We start from the raw sequence: 27,303 nt of genomic DNA, 5'->3' as shown, positions 1-27,303 counted from the left end.
CCCTTCGGCAGCTGAACCCTGGCCCGCCCCCGGGCCGCCGGCCCCGCCCCCGCTCCTGTTGCCGGGACGCACGAAGCGGAGCCGCTTCCCATTGGCTAGCGAGGAGAAAGGAGCGCGTTCATTGGCTGAGAGGCTGGCGCGGGCAGCTTTCGCTTCCGGGTTCCGAGGGGCGCCAAGCCGGTCTGTGTTTCGGGGTGCGGTCGCCTCTCCTCGCTGGCGGGTAGGGTGGGGGAGCGGCAGCCGGCCCGGAAGTGACGGCAGAGCGGTGACGCAGTTTTCCCGCGGTTTGGGCGGCGGGGAGGGGAGTGGCAGCCGGCTGCCCGTCGTTACTGCCGCCCGCGGCGGGCGCCGAACGGCGGTGCCTGCAGGGCCGCTCGCGCGCGGGTCGTCATGCCGCCCAAGCCCCCCCGCAGGGCGGCCGCCGCCGCCCGGAGCCAGCGCGCCAGCCCTGACAGCGGCTCCGCGCCGCCGCCGCCCGCCGCTCCCCGGTAAGCGCCGCCCGGGCCGGGATCGTCCTGCGCGGACGCGTCGGGAGCCGCCGGTGCAGGGAGGGCTGGCGGGGCGGTTGGGCTGCCGCGCGGCTGCAGGTGGCGTGCTCTGCTGCGCTGCCGGGGCTCCCTGTCTCGGTCCTCCGGGTTGAGCCTCGTCCCAGGCTCTTCGGCGGTGCGGGGCGGTGTCACCCCGGGGCGTCCTTCAGCAGCCGGCGTTCCCCGGTAGCTGTGCTGTGCAATGCAGCCGTTGTGCTACGCGGAGACCTCGCTGCTGATGCCTTTTGCTTTCCCTAGGCTCGAGATTGGCGAAGCTGATTTCGTTGCCCTCTGCGATGCTCTGAAAGTATCGGATAGTGTGCGGGAGAAAGCATGGAAGACGTACGAGAGCTTATCGGCTGCGGATGGAGCTCTGGTGAGTACCTGCTGCATGCAGCTCACACCTCTGCTGAGTCGTGTCTGTCCTGCGCCGAACTGAAGCACTAAACTAAGGCTTGTGAAGTATGACTGTGTCTCAAGGGCAGTTAGGCTGAAGGCAGATGTTAGAGAATCTGTTGGAAAAGACCTTTAAGATCGTCAAGTTCATAGTATCATAGTATCAGTCAGGGTTGGAAGGGACCACAAGGATCATCCAGTTCCAACCCCCCTGCCATGGGCAGGGACACCCCACACTACATCAGCCTGGCCACAGCCTCAGCCATCCTGGGCTTAAACACCTCCAGGGATGGGGCCTCAACCACCTCCCTGGACAACCCATTCCAGGGCTTCACCACTCTCATGGGGAAGAACTTCCTCCTCACCTCCAGCCTCAATCTCCCCACCTCCAGCTTCATTCCATTCCCCCTAGTCCTAGCACTCCCTGAGATCCTGAGCAGTCCCTCTCCAGCCTTCCTGTAGCCCCCTTCAGATCCTGGAAGGCCACAATGAGGTCACCTGGGAGCCTTCTCTTCTCCAGACTCAACAGCCCCAACTCCTTCAGTCTGTCCTCACAGGAGAGGTGCTCCAGCCCTCTGCTCATCCTCCTGGCCCTTCTCTGGACACCTTCCAGCACCTCCAGATCCCTCTTGCAATAGGGGCTCCAGAACTGGAGGCAGGACTCCAGGTGGGGTCTCCCCAGAGCTGAGCAGAGGGGGAGAATCACCTCCCTTGCCCTGCTGGCCACACTTCTCCTGCTGCAGCCCAGGATCTGATTGGCTTTGTGGGCTGCAAGTGCACACTGAGAGCTCCTGTTGAGCTTCTCCTCCCCCAGCACCCCCAAGTCTCTCTCCTCAGGGCTGCTTTCCAGCCAGTCCCTGCCCAGCCTGGATTTGTGCCTGGGATTGCCTCCACCCAGCTGCAGGACTCTGCCCTTGGTCTTGTTGAACCACCTGAGGTTGGCTTGTGCCCACCTCTCCAGCCTGTCCAGGTCCCTCTGGATGGCCTCCCTTCCCTCCAGCCTGTCTGCTGCACCACACAGCTTGGTGCCATCAGCAAACTTGCTGAGGGTGCACTCAATGCCACTGTCTCTGGCACCCACAAAGATGTTGAACAAGCCTGGTCCCAGGAGTGATCCCTGAGGGACTCCACTTGTCCCTGGCCTCCACAGGGACATGGAGCCATTGACAGCCACTCTTTGGGTGCAGCCATCAAGCCAGTTCCTTATCCATCTAGTGGTCACCCATCACACCCATGTGTCACCAGCCTGGAGCCCAGGCTGTGGTGTGGGACAGTGTCGAAGGCTTTGCTCAGCTCCAGCCAAATGACATCAGCTGCTCTCCCCTCATCTATTAATTTTGTCACCTGCTCATAGAAGGCCACCAGGTTGGTCAGGCAGGATTTGCCCTTGGCAAAGCCATGCTGACTGTTCCCAGTCACCTCTTCACTAGTCTTCTGAGCCAGTAGTGACTCCAGGAGGATCTGTTCAACTCTTCTCTAACTTGCCCAGGTCTGGTGCCAAACCATGCCCCTTAGCACCACCTCTGGTGCTTTTTATTCACGTCCTGATAAACTGGTGCCTGTGTAGTTCCTTTTTCTGGTCGTGTTTCCCAGCAAAGATGCAGACTTGAGGAATTGTTGTTGAGTGCTGATACATGACAGTAGAAAACAACACTGTTTGATCAGCTAATTCTTCAAGCAGCAAGTTATTCCAGAGCTGTCTGAGTCACCTTTATGTGTGTCATCTCATGACGTGTTTCTGTGTGTTTCTTCCCGCTGCAGCTTTCCTTGTCAGGCTGCAGTAAGGGTCTGGAGAGGGCTGCTGTGGAGAGAAGGATGTTTGTGTGTTAAACTTCTCTTTTTGCTGCTGAGTGTTAATCTGCAGGCACTTATCATGAAGGTATTTCCCTTCAAAGTTAGTCATTGGGCATGTATAAACAGAGGAAAACATTATACCCATTCCTGGCTTTCCTCCCGCCCTTCTCAGGCTGTTAGTGCTGGCCCAGCAAACTGCCTCAAAGAGCATAGAATCAATAAGGATGGAAAAGACCTCAGATCAAGTCCAACCTGTCACCCAACACCTCATGACTAACTAGACCATGGCACCAAGTGCCATGTCCTATCCACTCTTGAACACCTCCAGGGATGGTGACTCCACCACCTCCCTGGGCAGCATATTCCAATGGCAAATCACCCTCTCAGTGAAGAACTTTCTCTTCACCTTGAGCCTGAACCTCCCCTGGTGCAGCTTGAGACTGTGTCCTCTTGTTCTGGTGCTGATTGCCTGGGAGAAGAGACCAACCCCCACCTGGCTACAACCTCCCTTCAGGGAGTTGTAGAGAGCAAGAAGGTCTCCTCTGAGCCTCCTCTTCTCCAGGCCCCATCTACAGCATGATTGAACAACCACCAAAGTTTTGGTGTATAGTATGGAATTAGGTTCAAAGTACTGAGCTGGGCTTTTATTCCCCTTGTCTGGGTTAGGATCCATGCATTTGTTGCAACTTCAGTTTATTCTTCAGTTTATTCTTCTGCAACTTCAGCTGACCTGCCATTGCTGTGCTGTCACTGTACACCTTGTGTAGTGGTATAGGTAGACTAGCTCTTGATCCATTTAGAATAGAATAGAGTTAGGATAGAATTAACCAGGTTGGAAAAGACCTGTGAGGGCATGAAGTCCAACCTATCACCCAACACCACCTAATCAACTAAACCATGGCACCCAGCACCCCATCCAGTCTCTTCCTAAACACCTCCAGTGATGGTGACTCCACCACCTCCCTGGGCAGCCCATTCCAATAGCCAGTCTCTCTTGCTGTGAACAACTTCTCCCTAAGGCTCCTTGGTGTAGGAAAGATGTTGAGTTGCTGGAAGGTGTCCAGAGAAGGGCAACAAAGCTGGGGAGGGGTTTGGAGCACAGCCCTGTGAGGAGAGGCTGAGGGAGCTGGGGTTGCTTAGCCTGGAGAAGAGGAGGCTCAGGGGAGACCTTCTTGCTCTCTCCAACTCCCTGTAGGGAGGTTGTAGCCAGGTGGGGGTTGGTCTCTTCTCCCAGGCACCCAGCACCAGAACAAGAGGACACAGTCTCAGGCTGTGCCAGGGGAGGTTTAGGCTGGAGGTGAGGAGGAAGTCCTTCATAGAAAGAGAGATTGGCCACGGGAATGGGCTGCCTGGGGAGGTGGTGGAGTCACCATCACTGGAGGTGTTCAGGAGGAGACTGGATGAGGCACCTGGTGCCATGGTTTAGTTGATGAGATGGTGTTGGGTGATAGGTTGGACTGAATGATCTCAAAGGTCTTTTCCAACCTGGCTAATTCTATTCTATTCTACTTTAAAATTACTTTAACATCCAGCACAACACAGTAGCAGCAGGGAAGTGAGGCTGCACAGCTTTTTCAGGAGCAGATGCAATTTCTGGCTGTAGATGTTCCTGGGAGACATTTACTTTGTGAAGTGAAACCCAGAAAGCTCCTCTGGATGAACTGAAACGGGGAGGAGTTCTATTGAGTGAAAACAAAAACAAACAAAGAAGCAAAAACCAGGGCAGGTTTGAGTATAATTCTGCACAGCTTCACTGATGGGTGAAGCTGGTTGCAGTGATCACTCCCCAGCGGTGGGCAGATAAAACACAGGGCATTTGCAGCCCTTCTTTGCAGCATGTGAAGGTGACTTCCTTTACCTGCTCAGAAGAGAGCAATGAATTAGAATAGAATAGAGTAGAGTAGAATAGAATAAACCAGGTTAGAAGAGACCTTCAAGATTGATTCCAACCTATCATCCAACACCACCTAAACAACTAACCCATGGCACCAAGCACCCCATCCAGTCTCCTCCTGAACACCTCCAATGATGGTGACTCCACCACCTCCCCAGGCAGCACATTCCAATGGGCAATCACTCTCTCTGTGTAGAACTTCTTCCTAACCTCCAGCCTAAACCTCCCCTGGCACAGCCTGAGACTGTGTCCTCTTGTTCTTGTTGCCTGGAAGAAGAGACCACTGGATCTTCATATAGCTCATATTGGTTGTTGTGCACTTAAAGTGCACTTAAGGCCTATGCCTGCAGCCTTTCAGTGTGTAGGGGGAAGTCTGTGTTAGATCTTGGTTCACACCAGGGTCTTCTCTTCAGGCTTTCTGATGTGGCAGCAAGGTGCTGAAGTGCAGAAGCTGGCAGGTGTGTGCCCCCACAGGGGCTGGCAGGCACTGGAGTTGCTACTTCTAGCTGCCACCATTGCTGCCTTCATCTAAGTGTGAAGTCAAAGCAAACTTAACAAGCTGGCTGATGGCTGCTTCTCTTTCCAAGTCAAGCTGTTAGCATGGGGAGTAGGGCTGCTCAGGGTGGCTCTGTGGTTCAGGTTGCAGGGACTCAGGGAGAGCCTGTGTTTAAATGCTGCTCCTTTCTCCCCTCTGGTAAAGATGGTGTGTGGGAGAGGCTGCCCCAGGGTTTGTCCTGCAAGCAGCTAACTTGTTCAGTTCTGAACTGCACAGAAGCTTCTTGCATAGCAGCTTTCTGTTCTCAAGAGAACAGTGAAATAGCAGAGCACCAGCTGAGACAAACACATACCAGAATGCTTCTGTTCAGCCCTGTAGCTGGTTTGACTCGAAGCTTAAGTCATCAGACCACTAATGGCAGCAGAGGTAGCAGCTGATGATCTCACTCTCAAACCATTCACAGAACTTACAGACTTGAGATCTTGCTCTCCCTGGCACACTGGCCTTGTCCTTTGTGGCTGATCTCAGAATCATGCCTGCCAAGGCTCTGAGGATGTGAAGGGGCTTGTAACACTCACCAGAAACTGGCATGGCCCAAATGGTGAGGTGCTGTGATAACTGGTAGAGACCTGTGGTGCAGGTGTGGGCTTGGACCTAGTCTGAACACTTGCTGTATCCTGGCCCAGGGAACATCTAGTGACTTCAAGTGGAAATATCTCAGTACTGTTCAGTCTGGGTCACTCAGGGTAGATGTAACCACATGCAAAGGAGCTCTGCAGCTTAGAGGCATGAAGCCATTATTTTTTGGCATATGCACAGTGGTGATGAGCAGGATGTAGAAACCTGTCAGCCTAAGCCTGCACTTCAGCAAGACAGCCAAGGAGCCTTTACTGTCCAGGTAGACATCAGTCAGGAGGAAAACAGTTGGTGTCTGCTGCTCCCTGCAGTGAATCCTCCATACCAATGCTTGCTGAAGCCAATGACACCACCAAAACTGGCTGACTTCAGTGTGCACTTGCAGCCCAGAAAGCCAAGCAGATCCTGGGCTGCAGCAGGAGAAGTGTGGCCAGCAGGGCAAGGGAGGTGATTCTCCCCCTCTGCTCAGCTCTGGGGAGACCCCACCTGGAGTCCTGCCTCCAGTTCTGGAGCCCCTATTCCAAGAGGGATGTGGAGGTGCTGGAAGGTGTGCAGAGAAGGGCCAGGAGGATGATCAGAGGGCTGGAGCACCTCTCCTGTGAGGCCAGACTGAAGGAGTTGGGGCTGTTCAGTCTGGAGAAGAGAAGGCTCCCAGGTGACCTCATTGTGGCCTTCCAGGATCTGAAGGGGGCCTCCAAGAAGGCTGGGGAGGGACTGCTCAGGATCTGAGGTAGTGCTAGGACTAGGGGGAATGGAATGAAGCTGGAGGTGGGGAGATTGAGGCTGGAGGTGAGGAGGAAGTTCTTCCCCATGAGAGTGGTGAAGCCCTGGAATGGGTTGTCCAGGGAGGTGGTTGGGGCCCTGTCCCTGGAGGTGTTTAAGCCCAGGCTGGCTGAGGCTGTGGCCAGGCTGATGTAGTGTGGGGTGTCCCTGCCCATGGCAAGGGGGTTGGAACTAGCTGATCCTTGTGGTCCCTTCCAACCCTGACTGATACTATGATACTATGAAATATGTAAAGGGTGAGCACCAAGGGGCTGGAGCCAGGCTCTGCTTGGTGAAGCCCAGTGACAGCACAAGGGGCAATGGGTGGAAGTTGAGGCATAGAAAGTTCCATGGAAACATGGGGAAAATTTTTTGTCACTGTGAGGGTGATGGAACACTGGAAGAGGCTGCCCAAGCAGGCTGAGCAACCCCAGCTCCCTCAGCCTCTCCTCACAGGGCTGTGCTCCAAACCCCTCCCCAGCCTCATTGCCCTCCTCTGGACACATTCAAGTGTCTCAATGTCCTTCTTAAACTGAGGGGCCCAGAACTGGACACAGGACTCAAGGTGTGGCCTAACCAGTGCTGAGTCCAGGGGCACAATGACCTCCTTGAATTACTGTGGTGGCTGAGGTTTTAATGAGCCAACGAGTTCCCCATCTTCCCCTTGTAATGGTTTGGTGCCAGGCCTAACCTGCCTACTGCTGCAACACCAAACTGAGGGGAACAGTAACACACAAAACTCAGGGTTGAGATACAGAGATGAGAGTTCCATGTCACATCAGATATCATAATCACAATGTGTAACTACCTTAGCTAATAATGGCATTAATAATGAAGTGCATGAGGAGAGGAAGCTCAGGGGAGACCTTCTTGCTCCCTACAACTCCCTGAAGGGAGGTTGTAGCAGGTGGGGGTTGGTCTCTTCTCCCAGGCAGCCAGCACCAGAACACAGTCTCAAGCTGCACCAGGGGAAGTTTATGTTGGAGGTGAGGAGAAAGTTCTTCATAGAAAGAGAGATTGGCCATTGGGATGTGCTGCCCAGGGAGGTGGTGGAGTCCCCATCCCTGGAGCTGTTCAAGAGGGGATTGGATGTGGCACTTGGTGCCATGGTTTGGTTTGTCATGAGGTGTTGGGTGCTAGGTTGAACTTGATGATCTCTCAGGTCTTTTCCAACCTGACTGATTCTGTGATAGCCTGTGTGGTGAAGCAGCACAGTGAAATACAGGAAAGAACCTGCAGCATGAAACAGAAGCTGAAAAGCAGGGAGCTACCCCACCCCCACATCTCTCACTGCCATCCCTGTGGGGGGACAAAAGACCCCAGCACCCAAAAACCTGGATACCCAGAAGCAGCAACCAGACCAGGAAGCCTCCCATGGACTTCAAGCCCTGTAATACTCTGCTCCAAGTAGCACTTTCCTTTCTGAAGCTGGCATGAGGGCAGCCTGGTATGAGTAACAGCAGCAGCTCAAACTCAATGCATGGCAGCTCCTCAGAAAGCAAAGGTTTGGTGTTTACAGCCTGGCATCCTCCATCCCCCTTCATCCATATGCCCATCTGTGTTTCCATCTTTCTCATCTGCATTTCTTTTGACCTTCCTTTACACAGCATTTGAAGTTTCTATTCCTGGGTCCCTTTCAGAGGCTGTCATCAGAACTGTTAGCAGGGTTGGCAGGATAATAAACATCTCTGAATGATTGTAAACTAGAGCTGGGAGTTTCTGTGACCCTCTCCTCCTTCTGACTGGGTTAGCACCTCTTGAAGGAAATATTTCTGTTACTACCTTTAGCATCTTCCAACAGGGTCTGTACAGGAGGAACAAGGATCTCATTGCACTGTGCCTCACTTGGAGCATGTTATGCATAGGACTCCTCCAGGTTGTTTTCACTGGAATGAGAATACCTAGAATTAAGCAGGTTGGAAAAGACCTCAGAGATCATCAAGCCCAACCTAGCACCCAACACCATCTCATCAACTAAACCATGGCACCAAGCACCCCATCCAGTCTCCTCTTAAACACCTCCAGTGATGGTGACTCCACCACCTCCCTGGGCAGCACATTGTAATGGCCAAGCTCTCTTGCTGGGAAGAACTTTCTCCTCACCTCCACCCTAAACCTCCCCTGGTGCAGCCTGAAACTGTGTCCTCTTGTTCTGGTGCTGGCTGCCTGGGAGAAGAGACCAACCCCCACCTGTCTACAACCTCCCTTCAGGGAGTTGGAGAGAGCAAGAAGGTCTCCCCTGAGCCTCCTCTTCTCCAGGCTAAGCAACCCCAGCTCCCTCAGCCTCTCCTCACAGGGCTGTGCTCCAGACCCCTCCCCAGCTTTGTTGCCCTTCTCTGGACACCTTCCAGCAACTCAACATCTTTCCTAACCTGAGGGGCCCAGAACTGCTGAGACCCCACCTGGAGTACTGTGTCCAGCTCTGGAGCCCCTATTACAAGAGGGATGTGGAGGTGCTGGAGCGTGTCCAGAGAAGGGCCAGGAGGATGAGCAGAGGGCTGGAGCACCTCTCCTGTGAGGACAGACTGAAGGAGTTGGGGCTGTTCAGTCTGCAGAAGAGAAGGCTCCCAGGTGACCTCATTGTGGCCTTCCAGTATCTGAAGGGGGCTACAAGAAGGCTGGGGAGGGACTGCTCAGGATCTCAGGGAGTGCTAGGACTAGGGGGAATGGAATGAAGCTGGAGGTGGGGAGATTGAGGCTGGAGGTGAGGAGGAAGTTCTTCCCCATGAGAGTGGTGAAGCCCTGGAATGGGTTGTCCAGGGAGGTGGTTGAGGCCCCGTCCCTGGGGGTGTTTAAGCCCAGGCTGGCTGAGGCTGTGGCCAGGCTGATCTAGTGTGGGGTGTCCCTGCCCATGGCAGGGGGGTTGGAACTAGATGATCCTTGTGGTCCCTTCCAGCCCTGAATGAAACTATGAAACTATGAAACTGGACACGGGACTCAAGGTGTGGCCTAACCAGTGCAGTGTACAGGGGCAGAATGACCTCCCTGCTCCTGCTGGCCACACTCTTCCTGATGTAGGCCAGGATGCCATTGGCCCTCCTGGCTGCCTGGGCACACTGCAGGCTCATGTTCAGCCTGCCATCAACCATCACCCCCAGGTCCCTCTCTGCCTGGCTGCTCTCAGCCACTCTGCCCCCAGCCTGTAGCACTGCATGGGGTTGCTGTGGCCAATGTGTAGACGAATTAGTTTCATAGTTTCATTCAGGGTTGGAAGGGACCACAAGGATCATCTACTTCCAACCCCCCTGCCATGGGCAGGGACACCCCACACTAGATCAGGCTGGACAGAGCCTCATCCAGCCTGCTCTTAAACACCCCCAGGGATGGGGCCTCGACCACCTCCCTGGACAACCCATTCCAGGGCTTCACCACTCTCATGGGGAAGAACTTCCTCCTCACATCCAGCCTGAATCTCCCCACCTCCAGCTTCATTCCATTCCCCCTAGTCCTAGCACTACCTGAGATCCTGAGAAGTCCTTCCCCAGCCTTCCTGTAGGCCCCCTTCAGATCCTGGAAGGCCACAATGAGGTCACCTGGGAGCCTTCTCTTCTGCAGACTGAACAGCCCCAACTCCTTCAGTCTGTCCTCACAGGAGAGGTGCTCCAGCCCTCTGCTCATCCTCCTGACCCTTCTCTGGACACCTTCCAGCACCTCCACATCCCTCTTGCAATAGGGGCTCCAGAACTGGACACAGTACTCCAGGTGGGGTCTCAGCAGAGCTGAGCAGAGGGGGAGAATCACCTCCCTTGCCCTGCTGGCCACACTTCTCCTGATGCAGCCCAGGATCTGATTGGCTTTCTGGGCTGCAAGTGCACACTGAGAGCTCCTGGTGAGCTTTTTGTCCACCAGCACCCCCAAGTCTCTCTCCTCAGGGCTACCCTCCAGCCAGTCACTGCCCAGCCTGCATTTGTGCCTGGGATTGCCTCCACCCAGCTGCAGGACCCTGCCCTTGGTCTTGTTGAACCTCCTGAGGTTGGCTTGTGCCCACCTCTCCAGCCTGTCCAGCTCCCTCTGGATGGCCTCCCTTCCCTCCAGCCTGTCTGCTGCACCACACAGCTTGGTGTCATCAGCAAACCTGCTGAGGGTGCACTCAATGCCACTGTCCAAACTTATAATCTGCTAAAATCAATTAACTAGTAGTAGCACTGAGTCCAGAATGAAAAATGAATATTTTTACAGAGAATTAGATATTTTCCTACCGAAAACTGTGTTTTGAGGGTTTGCAGTTCATGATGAGTTGAGATGTCACTTGAAGTTTCATTGGAATTGACTGACAGCCAAAGCCAAACCCTGAGCTGTTGCCCTGCCTGTTCTCTGTAGTGTTTCTGTGTCAGCAAACATCCTGAGTCAGAGTGGGGTCAAGAAGAAAACCCTTGGAAGTTAATTGCTGGCTGTGAATTTGTCTTGTGTCCATTGCTGTGCCCTCAGGCCCCACTGGGATGAATCATCTTGCTTTGGCTGTGAATAAACTGTTAATCTGTGTCATAGCATTGGTTTCCCCTGCAGCTATGATGCTGGCAAACCAGTTGAATGGAGTGATAGTATCATAGTATCAGTCAGGGTTGGAAGGGACCACAAGGATCATCTAGTTCCAACCCCCTGCCATGGGCAGGGACACCCCACACTACATCAGCCTGGCCACAGCCTCATCCAGCCTGGGCTTAAACACCTCCAGGGACAGGGCCTCAAGCACCTCCCTGGACAACCCATTCCAGGGCTTCACCACTCTCATGGGGAAGAACTTCCTCCTCACCTCCAGCCTCAATCTCCCCACCTCCAGCTTCATTCCATTCCCCCTAGTCCTAGCACTCCCTGAGGTCCTGAGCAGTCCCTCCCCAGCCTTCCTGGAGCCCCCTTCAGATCCTGGAAGGCCACAATGAGGTCACCTGGGAGCCTTCTCTTCTGCAGACTGAACAGCCCCAACTCCTTCAGTCTGTCCTCACAGGAGAGGTGCTCCAGCCCTCTGCTCATCCTCCTGGCCCTTCTCTGGACACCTTCCAGCACCTCCACATCCCTCTTGGAATAGGGGCTCCAGAACTGGAGGCAGGACTCCAGGTGGGGTCTCAGCAGAGCTGAGCAGAGGGGGAGAATCACCTCCCTTGACCTGCTGGCATTCCAGTATCTGAAGGGGGCCTACAAGAAGGCTGGGGAGAGACTTCTCAGGATCTCAGGTAGTGATAGGACTAGGGGGGAATGGAATGGAGTGCTTGGTGCCATGGTTTAGTTGATTAGATGGTGTTGGGTGATAGGTTGGACTTGATGATCTCAAAGGTCTTTTCCAACCTGGTCTGCACTCTTCTGTTCTCTTCATTTATAGTAGTATCAGTCAGGGTTGGAGGGGACCACAAGGATCATCCAGTTCCAACCCCCTGCCATGGGCAGGGACACCCCACACTAGATCAGCCTGGCCACAGCCTCATCCAGCCAGGTCTAACTGAGCCTCTCTGGCAAGGTTGGGGGGAAATTTCAACCCACCACACTACAGTAAGTTTAAAGGAGAGCATAAACCCTGGCTCCTGCTTTGCATGAACATTCAGTTTAACCAAAGCTTCTATTTGGAAGCTGTGTTGAATTCTGTGGGTGGAAGTGATCCTGTCAGAGGAAGACTTGGAAGTGCTTGACCTTCCACCTGTGATGTAAAACTTGTTTTCAGGCATTGCATGATCTGCTCTCACAGTCAAGTGTTTGCTGGTGGGTGTTCTGCTTTGCCATTTCTCATCTAGCTTGAACAGGAAGAATGCTTTCCAGGTATGATCTTCCTTTTTGGGGGGCATAATAATATCAAGGGTTTTTTGTTTGTGTTTCTTGAAGGCTTATAACAAAAAGAAGAAAGAAACATGGGGAGTCTGCATCTTCATTGCAGCAATTGATCTGGATGGAATGACATTTACTTTCACAGAGCTTCTGAAAAGTATAAACACAAGGTAAGTGAAGTGGGTAAATACAGATCTTTTAACCATTAACTAGCCAACAGTTTTGGTAGTGATCATGTTTCTGCAGCATTTTGAAGCTCTGTGCATGGCAGGCTAGTTGATTTTAATGTGAAGGTTACTTAGGGCAGCTGGGGTTGCTTAGCCTGGAGAAGAGGAGGCTGAGGGGAGACCTTCTTGCTCTCTACAACTACCTGAAGGGAGGTTGTAACCAGGAGGGGGTTGGTCTCTTCTCCCAGGCAAGCAGCACCAGAACAAGAGGACACAGTCTCAAGCTTCACCAGGGGAGGTTTAGGCTGGATGCTAGGTAGAAATCCTTTCCAGAAAGAGAGATTGGCCATGGGAATGTGCTGCCCAGGGAGGTGGTGGAATCCCCATCCCTGGAGGTATTCAAGAGGGGATTGGATGTGGCACTTGAAGCCATGGTTTAGTTAGTCCTGAGGTGTTGAGTGACAGGTTGGACTTGATGATCTCTGAGGTCTTTTCCAACCTTATTGATTCCATGATTCTAACAAGTACTGATAGTATCACAGAATCACCAAGGTTGGAAGAGACCTCAGAGATCATCAAGTCCAACCTGTCACCACAGACCTCATGGCAACCATGGCGAAGCCCTCAGTCACTGTTAGTTGTGGTGTTGATATGCTTGGAGTCCAGTGCAGTCAGGCAGTGGGTTCTGATGGGCTTGGGTTTTCAATGTTGTTATTTTAATGCAGGAGCTCTTCCAAAATCCTCCTTCTCAGAGCTGTGGGAATCTGTGATCTCTTTCCCTTTCCTTTCTCTGCAGTGTGTGCACATTCTTCCAGTTTCTGAAGGAGGTGGATGTCAATATGGACACTGTAAGCACTAAAGTTGATAGCACTGTATCAAAGCTGAAAAAGAAATATGACTTATTACTTGCACTATACCACAAGTTTGAAAGGTAAGATGCACTTTTCATCCTGAAACCCTGAATTCTGTCTGCCTCTCCACCCCCCAAGCAGCTGGGGGGGTCTTTTTGCACTGTGCATTAGAAGAGGCCTTTGAAACTCCATGGGGTGATGTTTACAGAGCCCTGGAGCTGGGCTGCTTGCATGCAGTGAATAAACACATCTCACATTTCACTGAGTAAATACTGCAGTGCCCTGTTAAACAGTGCTGGGGTTGCACTACAGTCCAGGGGCACAACGGTTTCCCTGCTCCTGCTGGCCACACTCTGCCTGATGCAGGCCAGGATGCCATTGGCCCTCTTGGCTGCCTGGGCACACTGGTGTCTCATGTTCAACCTACTATCAACCAGCACCCCCGGGTCCCTCTCTGCCTGGCTGCTCTCAGCCACTCTGACCCCAGCCTGTAGCACTGCCTGGGGTTGTTGTGGCCAATGTGCAGCACCTGGCACTTGGATGTGTTCAATCTCCTGCCCTTGGACTCTGCCCATCTGTCCAGCCTATCCAGGTCCCTCTGCAGAGCCTCTCTACCCTCCAGCACATCAACTCCTGCCCCCAGCTTGCTGTCATCTGCAAATTTACTGCTGATGGACTCAATGCCCTCATCCAGATCATCAATAAAGATGTTAAAGAGCACAGGGCCCAGCACTGCTCCCTGGGGCACACCACTGGTGCCTGGCTGCCAGCTGGCTGTGGCACCATTCACCACCACTCTCTGGGCTCAGCCTCCAGCCAGTTCCTAACCCAGCTCAGAGTGCTGCTGTCCAAGCCAGGGGCTGACACTTGGCCAGGAGCTTGCTGTGGGGGAGAGTATTCTTCACTTCCTTTCTTGCAGCTTGTAGTGCAGTAACCAATTCTTTCCTGAAAGATCTTTTTCTTTCCCTCTTTTGTTTCTGAATAAACTGAATTCCTCTCTTGAAATGACATGTGCCTGGAGTGATTAGGGAGCAACATTGCACTACAGAGCTCTTGGTGTCACTGAAGATATACTGAAGGGTTTGAATTGTCCCTTTATAGAATGTTCTGTGCACTCACAGCACATTTGGGTTATTTTACAAGCCACTGACTAACATCTTATGCTCCAACCTTGCAAGAAAACAATGCTGTATTTTATTACAACAAATTGAAACTGCTTTGCTGTTTAGCTTTGACATCTTTGTGGGTGCCCTGGACAGTGGCACTGAGTGCACCCTCAGCAGGTTTGCTGATGACACCAAGCTGTGTGGTGCAGCAGACAGGCTGGAGGGAAGGGAGGCCATCCAGAGGGACCTGGACAGGCTGGAGAGGTGGGCACAAGCCAACCTCAGGAGGTTCAACAAGAGCAAGGGCAGGGTCCTGCAGCTGGGTGGAGGCAATCCCAGGGATAAATGCAGGCTGGGCAGGGACTGGCTGGAAAGCAGCCCTGAGGAGAGAGACTTGGGGGTGCTGGGGGAGGAGAAGCTCACCAGGAGCTCTCAGTGTGCACTTGCAGCCCACAAAGCCAATCAGATCCTGGGCTGCAGCAGGAGAAGTGTGGCCAGCAGGGCAAGGGAGGTGATTCTCCCCCTCTGCTCAGCTCTGGGGAGACCCCACCTGGAGTCCTGCCTCCAGTTCTGGAGCCCCTATTGCAAGAGGGATCTGGAGGTGCTGGAAGGTGTCCAGAGCAGGGCCAGGAGGATGATCAGAGGGCTGGAGCACCTCTCCTGTGAGGACAGACTGAAGGAGTTGGGGCTGTTGAGTCTGGAGAAGAGAAGGCTCCCAGGTGACCTCATTGTGGCCTTCCAGGATCTGAAGGGGGCTACAGGAAGGCTGGGGAGGGACTGCTCAGGATGTCAGGGAGTGCTAGGACTAGGGGGAATGGAATGAAGCTGGAGGTGGGGAGATTGAGGCTGGAGGTGAGGAGGAAGTTCTTCCCCATGAGAGTGGTGAAGCCCTGGAATGGGTTGTGCAGGGAGGTGGTTGGGGCCCTGTCCCTGGAGGTGTTTAAGCCCAGGCTGGATGAGGCTGTGGCCAGCCTGATCTAGTGTGGGGTGTCCCTGCCCATGGCAGGGGGGTTGGAACTGGATGATCCTTGTGGTCCCTTCCAACCCTGACTGATACTATGAAAGGCTTGCAAACAACTGCATTGTTTCAGCTCGGGCTGGGCTGGGGTTGGTCTCTTTCGCTGCTCTCTGAGAGTCAGCATTGTTTGAAATGTAAGAATGCTGTGTTGTGAGCTGCTGTATTTCTGTGCTGCGTTGACATCAAATATGCCTCACTGTTTGCTCTCAGGTTGAAACTAAGAATTCATCTTTATTTTCTAGGACCTGTGGCCTTATTTATCTGGAGCAACCTAGTAGCGAGTAAGTTTGACTTTCCAACATTGCCTTTGGGGTTTTTTGCTCTTCCTTTTTGGCAGCACCACATTTTGTATCAATTCTCATCCTCTGTGACCAATGAACAGAGTGGAATGGAGTGGAGCATCACAGTATCACCAAAGTTGGAAAAGACTTCAAAGATCATCAAGTCCAATCTGTCACCACAGACCTCATGACTAGACCATGGCACCAAGTGCCACATCCAATCCCCTCTTGAACACCTCCAGGGATGGTGACTCCACCGCCTCCCTGGGCAGCACATCCATAGGGCCAATCTCTCTGTCTGGGAAGAACTTTCTCCTCACCACCAGCCCAAAGCTCCCCTGGCACAGCTTGAGACTATGTCCCCTTGTTCTGTGCTGGTTGCCTGGGAGAAGAGACCAACCCCCACCTGGCTATAACCTCCCTTCAGGGAGTTGTAGAGAGCAAGAAGGTCTCCCCTGTGCCTCCTCTTCTCCAGGCTAAGCAACCCCAGCTCCCTCAGCCTCTCCTCACAGGGCTGTGCTCCAAACCCCTCCCCAGCTTTGTTGCCCTTCTCTGGACACCTTCCAGCAACTCAACATCTTTCCTAAACTGAGGGGCCCAGAACTGGCCACAGATGCCTTAGGAGCTCCCAAATGAGCTTGACTTTATACTGTGATTGGAGAATAGGACATTAGTCACAAGCATGAGAGAGTGAACAGCTTGTGTAACAGTTCAGTGAGTTATCTGCACTCGCTTTCCTTTCCAGGGATGAAACTACCACACTTCCTCATTCTCAAAAGGCTTTACAGAGACTTTGGTGTTTTTCAAATGTGTAGTCCTAATGACAGAGGGAACAGAATGAGATCATTAATAAACTTAACTGCATGGGAAATAGAATAGAATAGAGCAGGTTGGAAGAGACCTTCAAGATCATTGTGTCCAACCCATCAACCAATCCAACCCACCTAAACAACTAACCCATGGCACCAAGCACCCCATCAAGTCTCCTCCTGAACACCTCCAGTGATGGTGACTCCACCACCTCCCCAGGCAGCCCATTCCAATGGGCAATCACTCTCTCTGTATAGAACTTCTTCCTAGCAGCCAGCCTAAACCTCCCCTGGCACAGCCTGAGACTGTGTCCTCTTGTTCTGGTGCTGGCTGCCTGGGAGAAGAGACCAACCCCCACCTGTCTATAACCTCCCTTCAGGTAGTTGTCGAGAGCAAGAAGGTCTCCCCTGAGCCTCCTCTTCTCCAGGTTAAGCAACCCCAGCTCCCTCAGCCTCTCCTCACAGGGCTGTGCTCCAAACCCCTCACCAATTTCATTTGCATTTTCTGGACACCTTCCAGCAACTCAACCTCCTTCCTAAACTGAGGAGCCCAGAACTGGACACAGTACTCGAGGTGCAGCCTAACCAGTGCAGTGTACAGGGGCACAATGACCTCCCTGCTCCTGCTGGCCACACTGTTCCTGATGCAGGCCAGGATGCCATTGGTTCTCCTGGCTGCCTGGGCACACTGCAGGCTCATGTTCAGCCTACCATCCACCAGCACCCCCAGGTCCCTCTCTGCCTGGCTGCTCTCAGCCACTCTGCCCCCAGCCTGTAGCACTGCATGGGGTTGCTGTGGCCAATGTGCAGCACCTGGCACTTGGATGTGTTCAGTCTCCTGCCCTTGGCCTCTGCCCATCTGTCCAGCCTGTCCAGGTCCCTCTGCAGAGCCTCTCAACCCTCCAGCAGATCAACTCCTGCCCCAGCTTGGTGTCATCTGCAAATTTACTGCTGATGGACTCAATGCTCTCATCCAGATCATCAAATGCTGCATGCTGTCTTAAATTGTTCCATAGATTGAAGCCTGTTTAGAATGTGTGGTTGGAAACCAACTTTGAGAGGGAACTGGGGGTACTGTTGACTGAACAGGAGTCAGCAGTGTGCCGAGGTGGCCAAGAAAGCCAATGGCATCCTGGATGGGTTAGGAGCACTGTGGCCAGCAGGAACAGGGAGGTGATCATCCCCCTCTAGTGAGCCCTGGTGTGACCACACCTCAAGTGCTGTGATCAGTTCTGTGCCCTTCACTGTAGAAAGGATATTGAGGTGCTGGAGCATGTCCAGAGAAGGGCAACAAGGCTGGTGGAGGGTCTGGAGCCTATGAGGAGTGTCTGAGGAGCTGGGGTTGCTGATGCTTAAGGGACATGGGGACCTGATGCTTAAGGGACATGGTTTAGTGTTGACTCTAGAGGACACAGTCTCAAGCTGTGCCAGGGAGGTTTAGGCTGGATGTTAGGAAGAAGTTCTTCCCAGAATGAGAGATGGCCATTGGAATGTGCTGCCCAGGGAGGTGGTGGAGTCACCATCACTGGAGGTGTTTAGGAAGAGCCTGGATGGGGTGCTTGGTGCCATGGTTTAGCTGATTAGATGGTGTTGGGTGATAGGTTGGACTCAGTGATCTCAAAGGTCTTTTCTAACTTGGCCTTGTGTCCTCTCTTCCCCCCTCTCTTCCCCCCCTCTCTTCCCCCCTCTCTTCCCCCCTCTCTTCCCCCCCTCTCTTCCCCCCCTCTCTTCCCCCCTCTCTTCCCCCCTCTCTTCCCCCCTCTCTTCCCCCCTCTCTTCCCCCCTCTCTTCCCCCCTCTCTTCCCCCCTCTCTTCCCCCCTCTCTTCCCCCCTCTCTTCCCCCCTCTCTTCCCCCCTCTCTTCCCCCCTCTCTTCCCCCCTCTCTTCCCCCCCTCTCTTCCCCCCTCTCTTCCCCCCTCTCTTCCCCCCTCTCTTCCCCCCTCTCTTCCCCCCTCTCTTCCCCCCTCTCTTCCCCCCTCTCTTCCCCCCTCTCTTCCCCCCTCTCTTCTCCCCCTTCCTCCTTCTCATCTCCTTCTCCATCAAAGGTGGAACTGAATGCCCTTTGAGGTGTCTACCAACCAGATACCTTCTGTGATTCTATGTTTTCTGAAGCTCTGGTTTCAATTATCACAGAGCTGTCCATGCAAAGTCTTTACTGTTGTCTCTCCACAGGATTTCTACTGAACTCAGTTGTATTAGTCCTAAAAAACTGCTGGATTACTTTTTTGCTGGCAAAAGGTGAGTTTCCATTAGTAAGGGGTTATCTTGGTGAATGAATTCATGGAGTTGTTCTGTGTGTCCAGTACAGGGCTAGCATCCTTGCTACAGATATGCATGGGTCAGACCCAGAGTGTTGTGCTTGGGTGGGGTTTGTAGCTACTCAGCAGGGTTTATTGCTGTGCAATTTGGCTCTTTTATTCACTGTTACCACTACCTGTGTGTAAATAGGTACTGTATGTAATTGCATGTATTTAAGCTTTCTAAGATGTGTGTTTTGATTTGGTTCACTTTTAAGGTTGGTGTTCTGTTTATTCTGAGGTGCTTTATAGTCTGCCAGGACTGTAATAATGATTACCTGCAAAGACTGGCAGTTGGTATTGTTAAATAGAATAGGATAGAATCAGAGTTAGGGATAGCATCAGAGTTAGGGATAGAATCAGAGTTAGGGATAGAATCAGAGTTAGGGATGGAATCAGAGTTAGGATAGAGTCAGAGTTAGGGATAGCATCAGAGTTGGGATAGCATCAGAGTTGGGGTAGCATCAGAGCTGGGGTAGCATCAGAGTTGGGGTAGCATCAGAGTTGGGATAGCATCAGAGTTGGGATAGCATCAGAGTTGGGGGTAGAATTAGAGTTAGGAATAGAATTAACCAGGTTGGAAGAGAGCTTTGAGATTGTGGACTCCAATCTATCACCCAGCACCATCTAATCAACTAAACCATGGCACCAAGCACCCCCATCCAGTCTCTTCCTAAACACCTCCAGTGATGATGACTCCACCACCTCCCTGGGCAGCACATTCCAATGGCCAATCTCTTCTTCTGGGAAGAATTTCTTCCTAACCTCCAGCCTAAACCTCCCCTGGCACAGCTTGAGACTGTGTCCTCTTGTTCTGGTGCTGGGTGCCTGGGAGAAGAGACCAACCCCCACCTGGCTACAACCTCCCTTCAGGGAGTTGTAGACACCAAGGAGGTCTCCCCTGAGCCTCCTCTTCTCCAGGCTAAGCAACCCCAGCTCCCTCAGCCTCTCCTCACAGGGCTGTGCTCCAAACCCCTCCCCAGCTTTGTTGCCCTTACAACTCTGCCATTGAAATCAGTTTGGGCATCATGGAGCTTTTTCACTGGAATTCTCCAAACATAATCATAGAGCATAACTCATAAAGATTCTCCAGCCTTCATTGTCATTCAGAGTAAGGAAAGCTAAAATCTACAAAGAGCAAATGGTTGGAGAACATTATCACCCTGTGTGATGCTTTCTGAGTTCGAACTCTAGCATTTTTATAGAGTAGAATAGAATGGAATAGAGTAGAGTAGAATAGAATGGAGTAGAGTAGAGTAGAATGGAATGGAATGGAATAGAATGGAATAAAGTGGAGTGGAATGGAGTGGAGTGGAATAGAGTAGAATAGAATGGAATAGAGGAGAGGAGAGCAGAGCAGAATAGAGAGGAATAGAGCAGAATAGAATAGAATGGAATAGAGTGGAGTAGAGTGGAATAGAGTACAATAGAATAGAATGGAATGGAGTAGAGGAGAGTAGAGCAGAGTAGAATAGAATGGAGTAGAGTAGAGTAGAATAGAATAGAATGGAATAGAGTGGAGTGGATTAGAGTAGAATAGAATGGAATAGAGGAGAGTAGAGCAGAGCAGAATAGAGAGGAATAGAGTAGAGTAGAATAGAATGGAATAGAGGAGAGGAGAGTGGAATAGAGTAGAGTAGAATAGAATCGAATGGAATAGAGTGGAGTGGATTAGAGTAGAGTAGAATAGAATGGAATGGAGTAGAGTAGAGTAGAGTAGAATAGAATGGAATAGAGGAGAGGAGAGTAGAATAGAATGGAGTAGAGTAGAATACAATGGAATACAGTGGAGCAGAGTGGAATAGAGTAGAGTAGAATAGAATGGAATAGAGTGGAGTGGATTAGAGTAGAGTAGAATAGAATGGAATAGAGGAGAGGAGAGTAGAATAGAATGGAATTGAGGAGAGGAGAGTAGAATAGAATGGAATAGAGGAGAGTAGAGCAGAGTAGAATAGAATGGAGTAGAGTAGAGTAGAATAGAATGGAATAGAAGAGAGGAGAGTAGAATAGAATGGAATAGAGGAGAGTAGAATAGAATGGAATAGAGTGGAGCAGAATAGAATAGAATGGAATAGAGGAGAGTAGAATAGAATGGAATAGAGGAGAGTAGAATAGAATGGAATAGAGGAGAGTAGAATAGAATGGAATAGAGTGGAGCAGAATAGAATAGAGTGGAGTAGAGTGGAATAGAGTGGAGTAGAGTGGAATAGAGGAGAGTAGAATAGAATAGAATGGAATAGAGGAGAGGAGAGTAGAATAGAATGGAAGAGAGTGGAGCAGAGTGGAATAGAATGGAATGGAGTAGAGTAGAGTGGTATAGTGTGGAGCAGAGTAGAATAGAATAGAGTAGAGCAGAGCAGGATAGAATGGAATAGAGGAGAGTGGAGTAGAATAGAGTAGAATAGAGTGGTGTGGAATGGAGCAGAGTGGAGTGGAATAGAGCAGAGTAGAGTGGAATGGAATAGAGTGGAATAGAGCAGAGTGGAATGGAATAGAATAGAGTTAACCAGGTTGGAAAAGACCTTTGGGATCATCCAAATCCTTGTTTTTCTTTTCAGAACTAGTCCTAAACTTCAGGCAAGCATCTCACAAAGGTTCTTTTTTTTTTCCCCTGCCTTTTTAAACATTTGCAGGTAAAGTGTTGCAAATGGAAGATGACCTGGTGATCTCTTTCCAGTTGTTGCTGTGTGTCTTAGAATATTTTATCAAGCTGTCACCTCCTGCTACGCTCAAGGAACCCTACAGTAAGGTCTTTACTTTGTTAACTGAAGTAGAAGGTAAAGTGGCTAAGTGCCCTTTGGCCTTGTGCTAGCATAAATAATTACCACAATGAAACCTCTTAAGCTTGTTAAAGTAGATTTGTTGATTGATTTTACCTCATTTGAATTATCTGACCAAGGTGGCAATGCCTTTTCATTTTGTTATTCATTCCTACCATCTGTTTGCTGTGTCCTCTGCCTGTACAAGTTGTGCCCAGGCTTGTGAAGGCAGCAGTTGCTTTCAGCTGTAACAATTCAGGTTCCACATGGGTGATTGAGAATCACTGTGTTAGGTTTGCTTTGGGGTGCAGAAGGAAAAGAAGTACATGGTGGCTCTAAAAGCTAATTGCAGTGCTAGCTCAAACAGAGTAGAGAGCAAAATGTAGAATTGCATAGAATGGAATTAACCAGGTTGGAAAAGACCTTTGAGATCATCAAGGCCAAGTGGTGGGTGCTGCACTTTGGTCACAACAACCCCATGCAGTGCTACAGGCTGGGGTCAGAGTGGCTGAGAGCAGCCAGGCAGAGAGGGACCTGGGGGTGCTGGGTGATAGTAGGCTGAACATGAGCCTGCAGTGTGCCCAGGTGGCCAAGAAGGCCAATGGCATCCTGGCCTGCATCAGGAGCAGGGAAGTCATTGTGCCCCTGGACTCAGCACTGGTTAGGCCACTCCTTGAGTCCTGTGTCCAGTTCTGGGCTCCTCAGTTTAGGAAAGATGTTGAGTTGCTGGAAGGTGTCCAGAGAAGGGCAACAAAGCTGGGGAGGGGTTTGGAGCACAGCCCTGTGAGGAGAGGCTGAGGGAGCTGGGGTTGCTTAGCCTGGAGAAGAGGAGGCTCAGGGGAGACCTTCTTGCTCTCTCCAACTCCCTGAAGGGAGGTTGTAGCCAGGTGGGGGTTGGTCTCTTCTCCCAGGCAAGCAGCACCAGCACAAGAGGACACAGTCTCAAGCTGTGCCAGGGGAGGTTTAGGCTGGATGTTAAGAAGAAGTTCTTCCCAGCAAGAGAGATTGGCCATTGGAATGTGCTGCCCAGGGAGGTGGTGGAGTCACCATCACTGGAGATGTTTAGGGAGAGCCTGGATGGGGTGCTTGGTGCCATGGTTTAGTTGCTTAGATGGTGTTGGGTGATAGGTTGGCCTCGATGATCTCAAAGGTCTTTTCCAACCTGGCTAATTCTATTAAAGCAGTAATTGTATCTGAACACAATGGAAAGGCAAATATTGAAGAAGAGGACCTGGAAAACATAAACAATTGAGTCGTTTCAGGAAGGTTTCAGTTTTAAAACCCTGAAGTCTTTAATCTCAGGCTGGTTCTGTCTTTCCAGAGTCTGCTGTGACTGCAGTGGCTGTGAATGGCTCAGCTCGCGCTCCACGGAGGGGGGCAGAACAGGAATACCCGTGCTTCAAAGCAAGCTGATGCTGACACAAAAGTGATTGAAGTCCTTTGTAAAGAGCATGGTTGTAATTTAGATGAGGTAATGCCTGTCTTTTAGCAGTCCATAGTTTCTTTAAGAGGTAGAACAAACCCCAAAACACACCCAGGAAACCCCTCGCAACAAAGCCCAAGCCCTTTGGTGTGGGAGGGAACCTCGCCAGGGACACTGAGCTGTGAAGGACTCAGTGCAAGGTTACATGCTGCTCACAGCAGGTAGCACATGGGCTGTTCTGATGGGGTGTCCCAGCTTGAGGCAGATCCTCCCTTGCCTCCCACCCGGGCAGGAAAAAAAGAGACTCAGGCAAATGGCTTGCAGAAGTGAGGGGAAGTTGAAATGGAAAGGCAGTGAGTGTCCTACAGAGAGCTACAAGCACAGTGACCAAAAGGATCCCAAAGCATAGAGACTGTACAGCATACCCAGAAGCCTCCCAGCCTTTCCCTTTCCCCTTCTCCCTTTCCCCCTCTCCCTTTCCCCCTCTCCCTTTCCCCCCTCTCCCTTTCCCCCCTCTCCCTTTCCCCCTCTCCCTTTCCCCCCTCTCCCTTTCCCCCTCTCCCTTTCCCCCTCTCCCTTTCCCCCTCTCCCTTTCCCCCTCTCCCTTTCCCCCTCTCCCTTTCCCCCCTCTCCCTTTCCCCCTCTCCCTTTCCCCCTCTCCCTTTCCCCCCTCTCCCCTTTCCCCCTCTCCCTTTCCCCCTCTCCCTTTCCCCCCTCTCCCTTTCCCCCTCTCCCTTTCCCCCTCTCCCTTTCCCCCTCTCCCTTTCCCCTTCTCCCTTTCCCCTTCTCCCTTTCCCCTTCTCCCTTTCCCCTTCTCCCTTTCCCCTTCTCCCTTTCCCCTTCTCCCTTTCCCCTTCTCCCTTTCCCCTTCTCCCTTTCCCCTTCCCTTCATACAGAATATACAGCATGCCCAAAAGCCTCCCAGCATTTCCCTTCTCTCTACCTAAGGGTACATCCCAAGACCCCAGGGCTCTTTCTTCCACCCCTGCACTGTTAGGCTAATTTCATGTTCCAGCAGTGGGCTCTCTGCTTGCACACTGCTGCCTGATACATAGGCAGCTTCATTTGTGCTCTGTTGACAACATCAGAGGGGTTTCTTGTTGGGGCTTGGAGAGCAGTTCCTGCCCCCTGTATGTTGCTAATGCTATTGTTTTGTTCTTTTTTAGGTCAAAAACGTGTACTTCACAAGCTTCCTTCCCTTCTTGAATTCCATTGGTATTGCAGCTTCCAGTGGCCTACCAGAGGTAATCTAAGGCTCTTCAACAAGAGTGCTGTGCTTCACACAAATTACTGCAGAGTCCACAAGTGCTTCTGGCATCATCTAGCAAAATGCATTCTGTTGCCAGAGCAGGGCTGAACTGGCATGCCAGTACTCATGGGGGAGATCTAGCTCTCATATTTGTCATAGAATGATAGGATCAGTAAGGTTGGAAAAGACCTCAGAGATCATCAAGTCCAACCTAGCACACAACACCTCAGGACTAACTAAACCATAGCTTCAAGTGCCACATCCAATCCCCTCTTGAACATCTTCAGGGATGGTGACTCCACCACCTCCCTGGGCAGCACATTCCAATGGCCAATCTCTCTTTCTGGGAAGAATTTCTTCCTAACATCCAACCTAAACCTCCCCTGGTGCAGACTGAGACTGTGTCCTCTTGTGCTGGTGCTGGTTGCCTGGGAGAAGAGACCAACCCCCACCTGGCTACAACCTCCCTTCAGGGAGTTGGAGAGAGCAAGAAGGTCTCCCCTGAGCCTCCTCTTCTCCAGGCTAAGCAACCCCAGCTCCCTCAGCCTCTCCTCACAGGGCTGTGCTCAAGGCCTCTCCCCAGCTTTGTTGCCCTTCTCTGGACACCTTCCAGCAACTCAACCTCCTTCTTAAACTGAGGGGCCCAGAACTGGACACAGGACTCAAGGTGTGGCCTAACCAGTGCTGAGCCCAGGGCCATGCTACATTTTCTGCTCTTACAGTCAGTTTTTTACTTCTTGAGGGAGAGATTTAAAAGCCTGGAAACTTCAGTACATTTTGCAGGTCTCTGTCTCCTGCTGGAGCTATTTTTAGTGTCAAGACCTAGATTTCTTCAGAAAAAATCTCAATGTTAGGTTGTTTTCTCTTCTAGAAGGTGGTCTTTGTACATGGGAATGATAATTTCCTCTGGGTGTGTTTTAGCTATTTTGATGACGACACCAGGCTGGGGGCAGGAGTTGATCTGCTGGAGGGTAGAGAGGCTCTGCAGAGGGACCTGGACAGGCTGGACAGATGGGCAGAGGCCAAGGGCAGGAGATTGAACACATCCAAGTGCCAGGTTCTGCACATTGGCCACAGCAACCCCAGGCAGTGCTACAGGCTGGGGTCAGAGTGGCTGGAGAGCAGCCAGGCAGAGAGGGACCTGGGGGGTGCTGGTTGATGGTAGGCTGAACATGAGCCTGCAGTGTGCCCAGGCAGCCAAGAGGGCCAATGGCATCCTGGCCTGCATCAGGAAGAGTGTGGCCAGCAGGAGCAGGGAGGTCATTCTGCCCCTGTACACTGCACTGGTTAGGCCACACCTTGAGTCCTGTGTCCAGTTCTAGGCTCCTCAGTTTAGGAAGGAGGTTGACTTGCTGGAAGGTGTCCTGATAAGGGCAACAAAGTTGGTGAGGGGCTTGGAGCACAGCCCTGTGAGGAGAGGCTGAGGGAGCTGGGGTTGCTTAGCCTGGAGAGGAGGAGACTCAGGGGTGACCTTACTGTTCTCTACAACTACTTGAAGGGAGGTTGTAGGCAGGCAAAGTTTGGTCTCTTCTCCCAGGCAACCAGTACCAGAACAAGAGGATAAAGTCTCAAGCTGTGCCGGGGGAAGTTTAGGCTGGAGGTGAGGAGAAAGTTCTTCACTGAGAGAGTTGTTTGTCATTGGAATGTGCTGCCTGGGGAGGTGGTGGAGTCACCATCACTGGAGGTGTTCAGTAGGAGACTTGATGGGGTGCTTGGTGCCATGGGTTAGCTGTTTGGGTGGGTTGGATTGGTTGATAAGTTGGGCACGATGATCTTGAAGGTCTCTTCCAACCTGGTCCTATTCTATTCTATTCTATTCTATTCTACTCTACTCTACTCTACTCTGTTCTGTTCTGTTCTGTTCTGTTCTATTTCTGTAAGAAGTAACTTTCTGGGCTCCAAGGCCATTCTCTTAGCATTTCAGCATGGTATTTATGATGCAGAGCTGGCTTTTATTGCCAAACTTGTTCCTATGAAATAATGCTTTTTTCCCCCCCCCCAATGTTTTTTCAGGTTGAGGTTCTCTCCAAACAGTATGATGAGCTCTATCTCAACAACAAAGATATAGATGGAAGATTATTCCTGGATCATGATGAAACTCTGCAGCCTGATGTCACAAGGTAGTGTTGCCATTTCCTGCATCCATTTGGTAACTGGAAACATGAACCTGTGTTGAGTTCTCTCCTTGCTCTCTGCTGTGCCTTGTAAATGGAGATCTCTGTATCCTGTTGATCTCCCAGGGTTTGTAGTTCAGCAAAGGATGGGATGGGATGGGATGGGATGGAATGGCATAGAATAGAATAGAATAGAATAGAATTAACCAGATTGGAAGAGACCTTCAAGATCATCATGTCCAACCTATCATCCAACACCACCTAATCAACTAAACCATGCAACCAAGCACCCTGTCAAGTCTCCTCCTAAACACCTCTAGTGATGGTGACTCCACCACCTGGGAATGGGATAGAATAGAATAGAATAGAATAGAATAGAATAGAATAGAATAGAATAGAATAGAATAGAATAGAATAGAATAGAATTAACCAGGTTGGAAAAGACCTTCAAGATCATCAAGTCCAACCTAGCACCCAACACCTCAGGACTAAGTAAACCATGGCTTCAAGTGCCACATCCAGTTCCTTTTTGATCACCTCCAGGGATGGTGACTCCACCACCTCCCTGGGCAGCACATTCCAAGGGCCAATCTCTCTTGCTGGGAAGAACTTGTTCCTCACCTCCAGCCTAAACCTCCCCTGGTGCAGCTTGAGACTGTGTCCTCTTGTTCTGGTGCTGCTTGCCTGGGAGAAGAGACCAACCCCCACCTGGCTACAGCCTCCTTTCATGTAGTTGTAGAGAGCAAGAATGTCTCCCCTGAGCCTCCTCTTCTCCAGGCTAAGCAGCCCCAGCTCCCTCAGCCTCTCCTCACAGGGCTGTGCTCCAAACCCCTCCCCAGCTTTGTTGCCCTTCTCTGGACGCCTTCCAGCGACTCAACATCTTTCCTAACCTGAGGGGCCCAGAACTGGAGAATGGAATGGAATGGAATGGAATGGAATGGAATGGAATGGAATGGAATGGAATGGAATG

General features: G+C 51.6%; 2 protein-coding genes across 2 annotated transcripts in view; both read left to right on the top strand.

The window, feature by feature from the left end:
* The window catches only part of SETDB2 (SET domain bifurcated histone lysine methyltransferase 2), a gene marked incomplete at its 5' end in the record, with an annotated part of 260,530 nt that overhangs the window by 40,726 nt on the left and 192,501 nt on the right, over positions 1-27,303 (top strand).
* RB1 (RB transcriptional corepressor 1) overlaps positions 274-27,303 on the top strand; it is an 89,929-nt gene continuing 62,899 nt past the window's right edge. The window contains 12 exon segments of the mRNA XM_068165299.1: positions 274-488; positions 786-903; positions 12,317-12,429; positions 13,223-13,357; positions 15,644-15,682; positions 18,664-18,681; positions 18,683-18,729; positions 21,422-21,532; positions 22,869-22,921; positions 22,923-23,018; positions 24,137-24,214; positions 26,233-26,339. Of these exon segments, the coding sequence (XP_068021400.1) occupies positions 391-488; positions 786-903; positions 12,317-12,429; positions 13,223-13,357; positions 15,644-15,682; positions 18,664-18,681; positions 18,683-18,729; positions 21,422-21,532; positions 22,869-22,921; positions 22,923-23,018; positions 24,137-24,214; positions 26,233-26,339 (1,013 nt within the window). The 5' untranslated portion in view covers positions 274-390.

The sequence above is a fragment of the Melanerpes formicivorus genome, unplaced genomic scaffold, assembly GCF_026170545.1.
Source record: "Melanerpes formicivorus ecotype bairdi unplaced genomic scaffold, bMelFor1.0.p_v2 SCAF_87, whole genome shotgun sequence".
In the NCBI taxonomy this organism is placed as follows: domain Eukaryota; kingdom Metazoa; phylum Chordata; class Aves; order Piciformes; family Picidae; genus Melanerpes; species Melanerpes formicivorus.
This window is presented reverse-complemented; position numbering and strand designations above follow the sequence as displayed.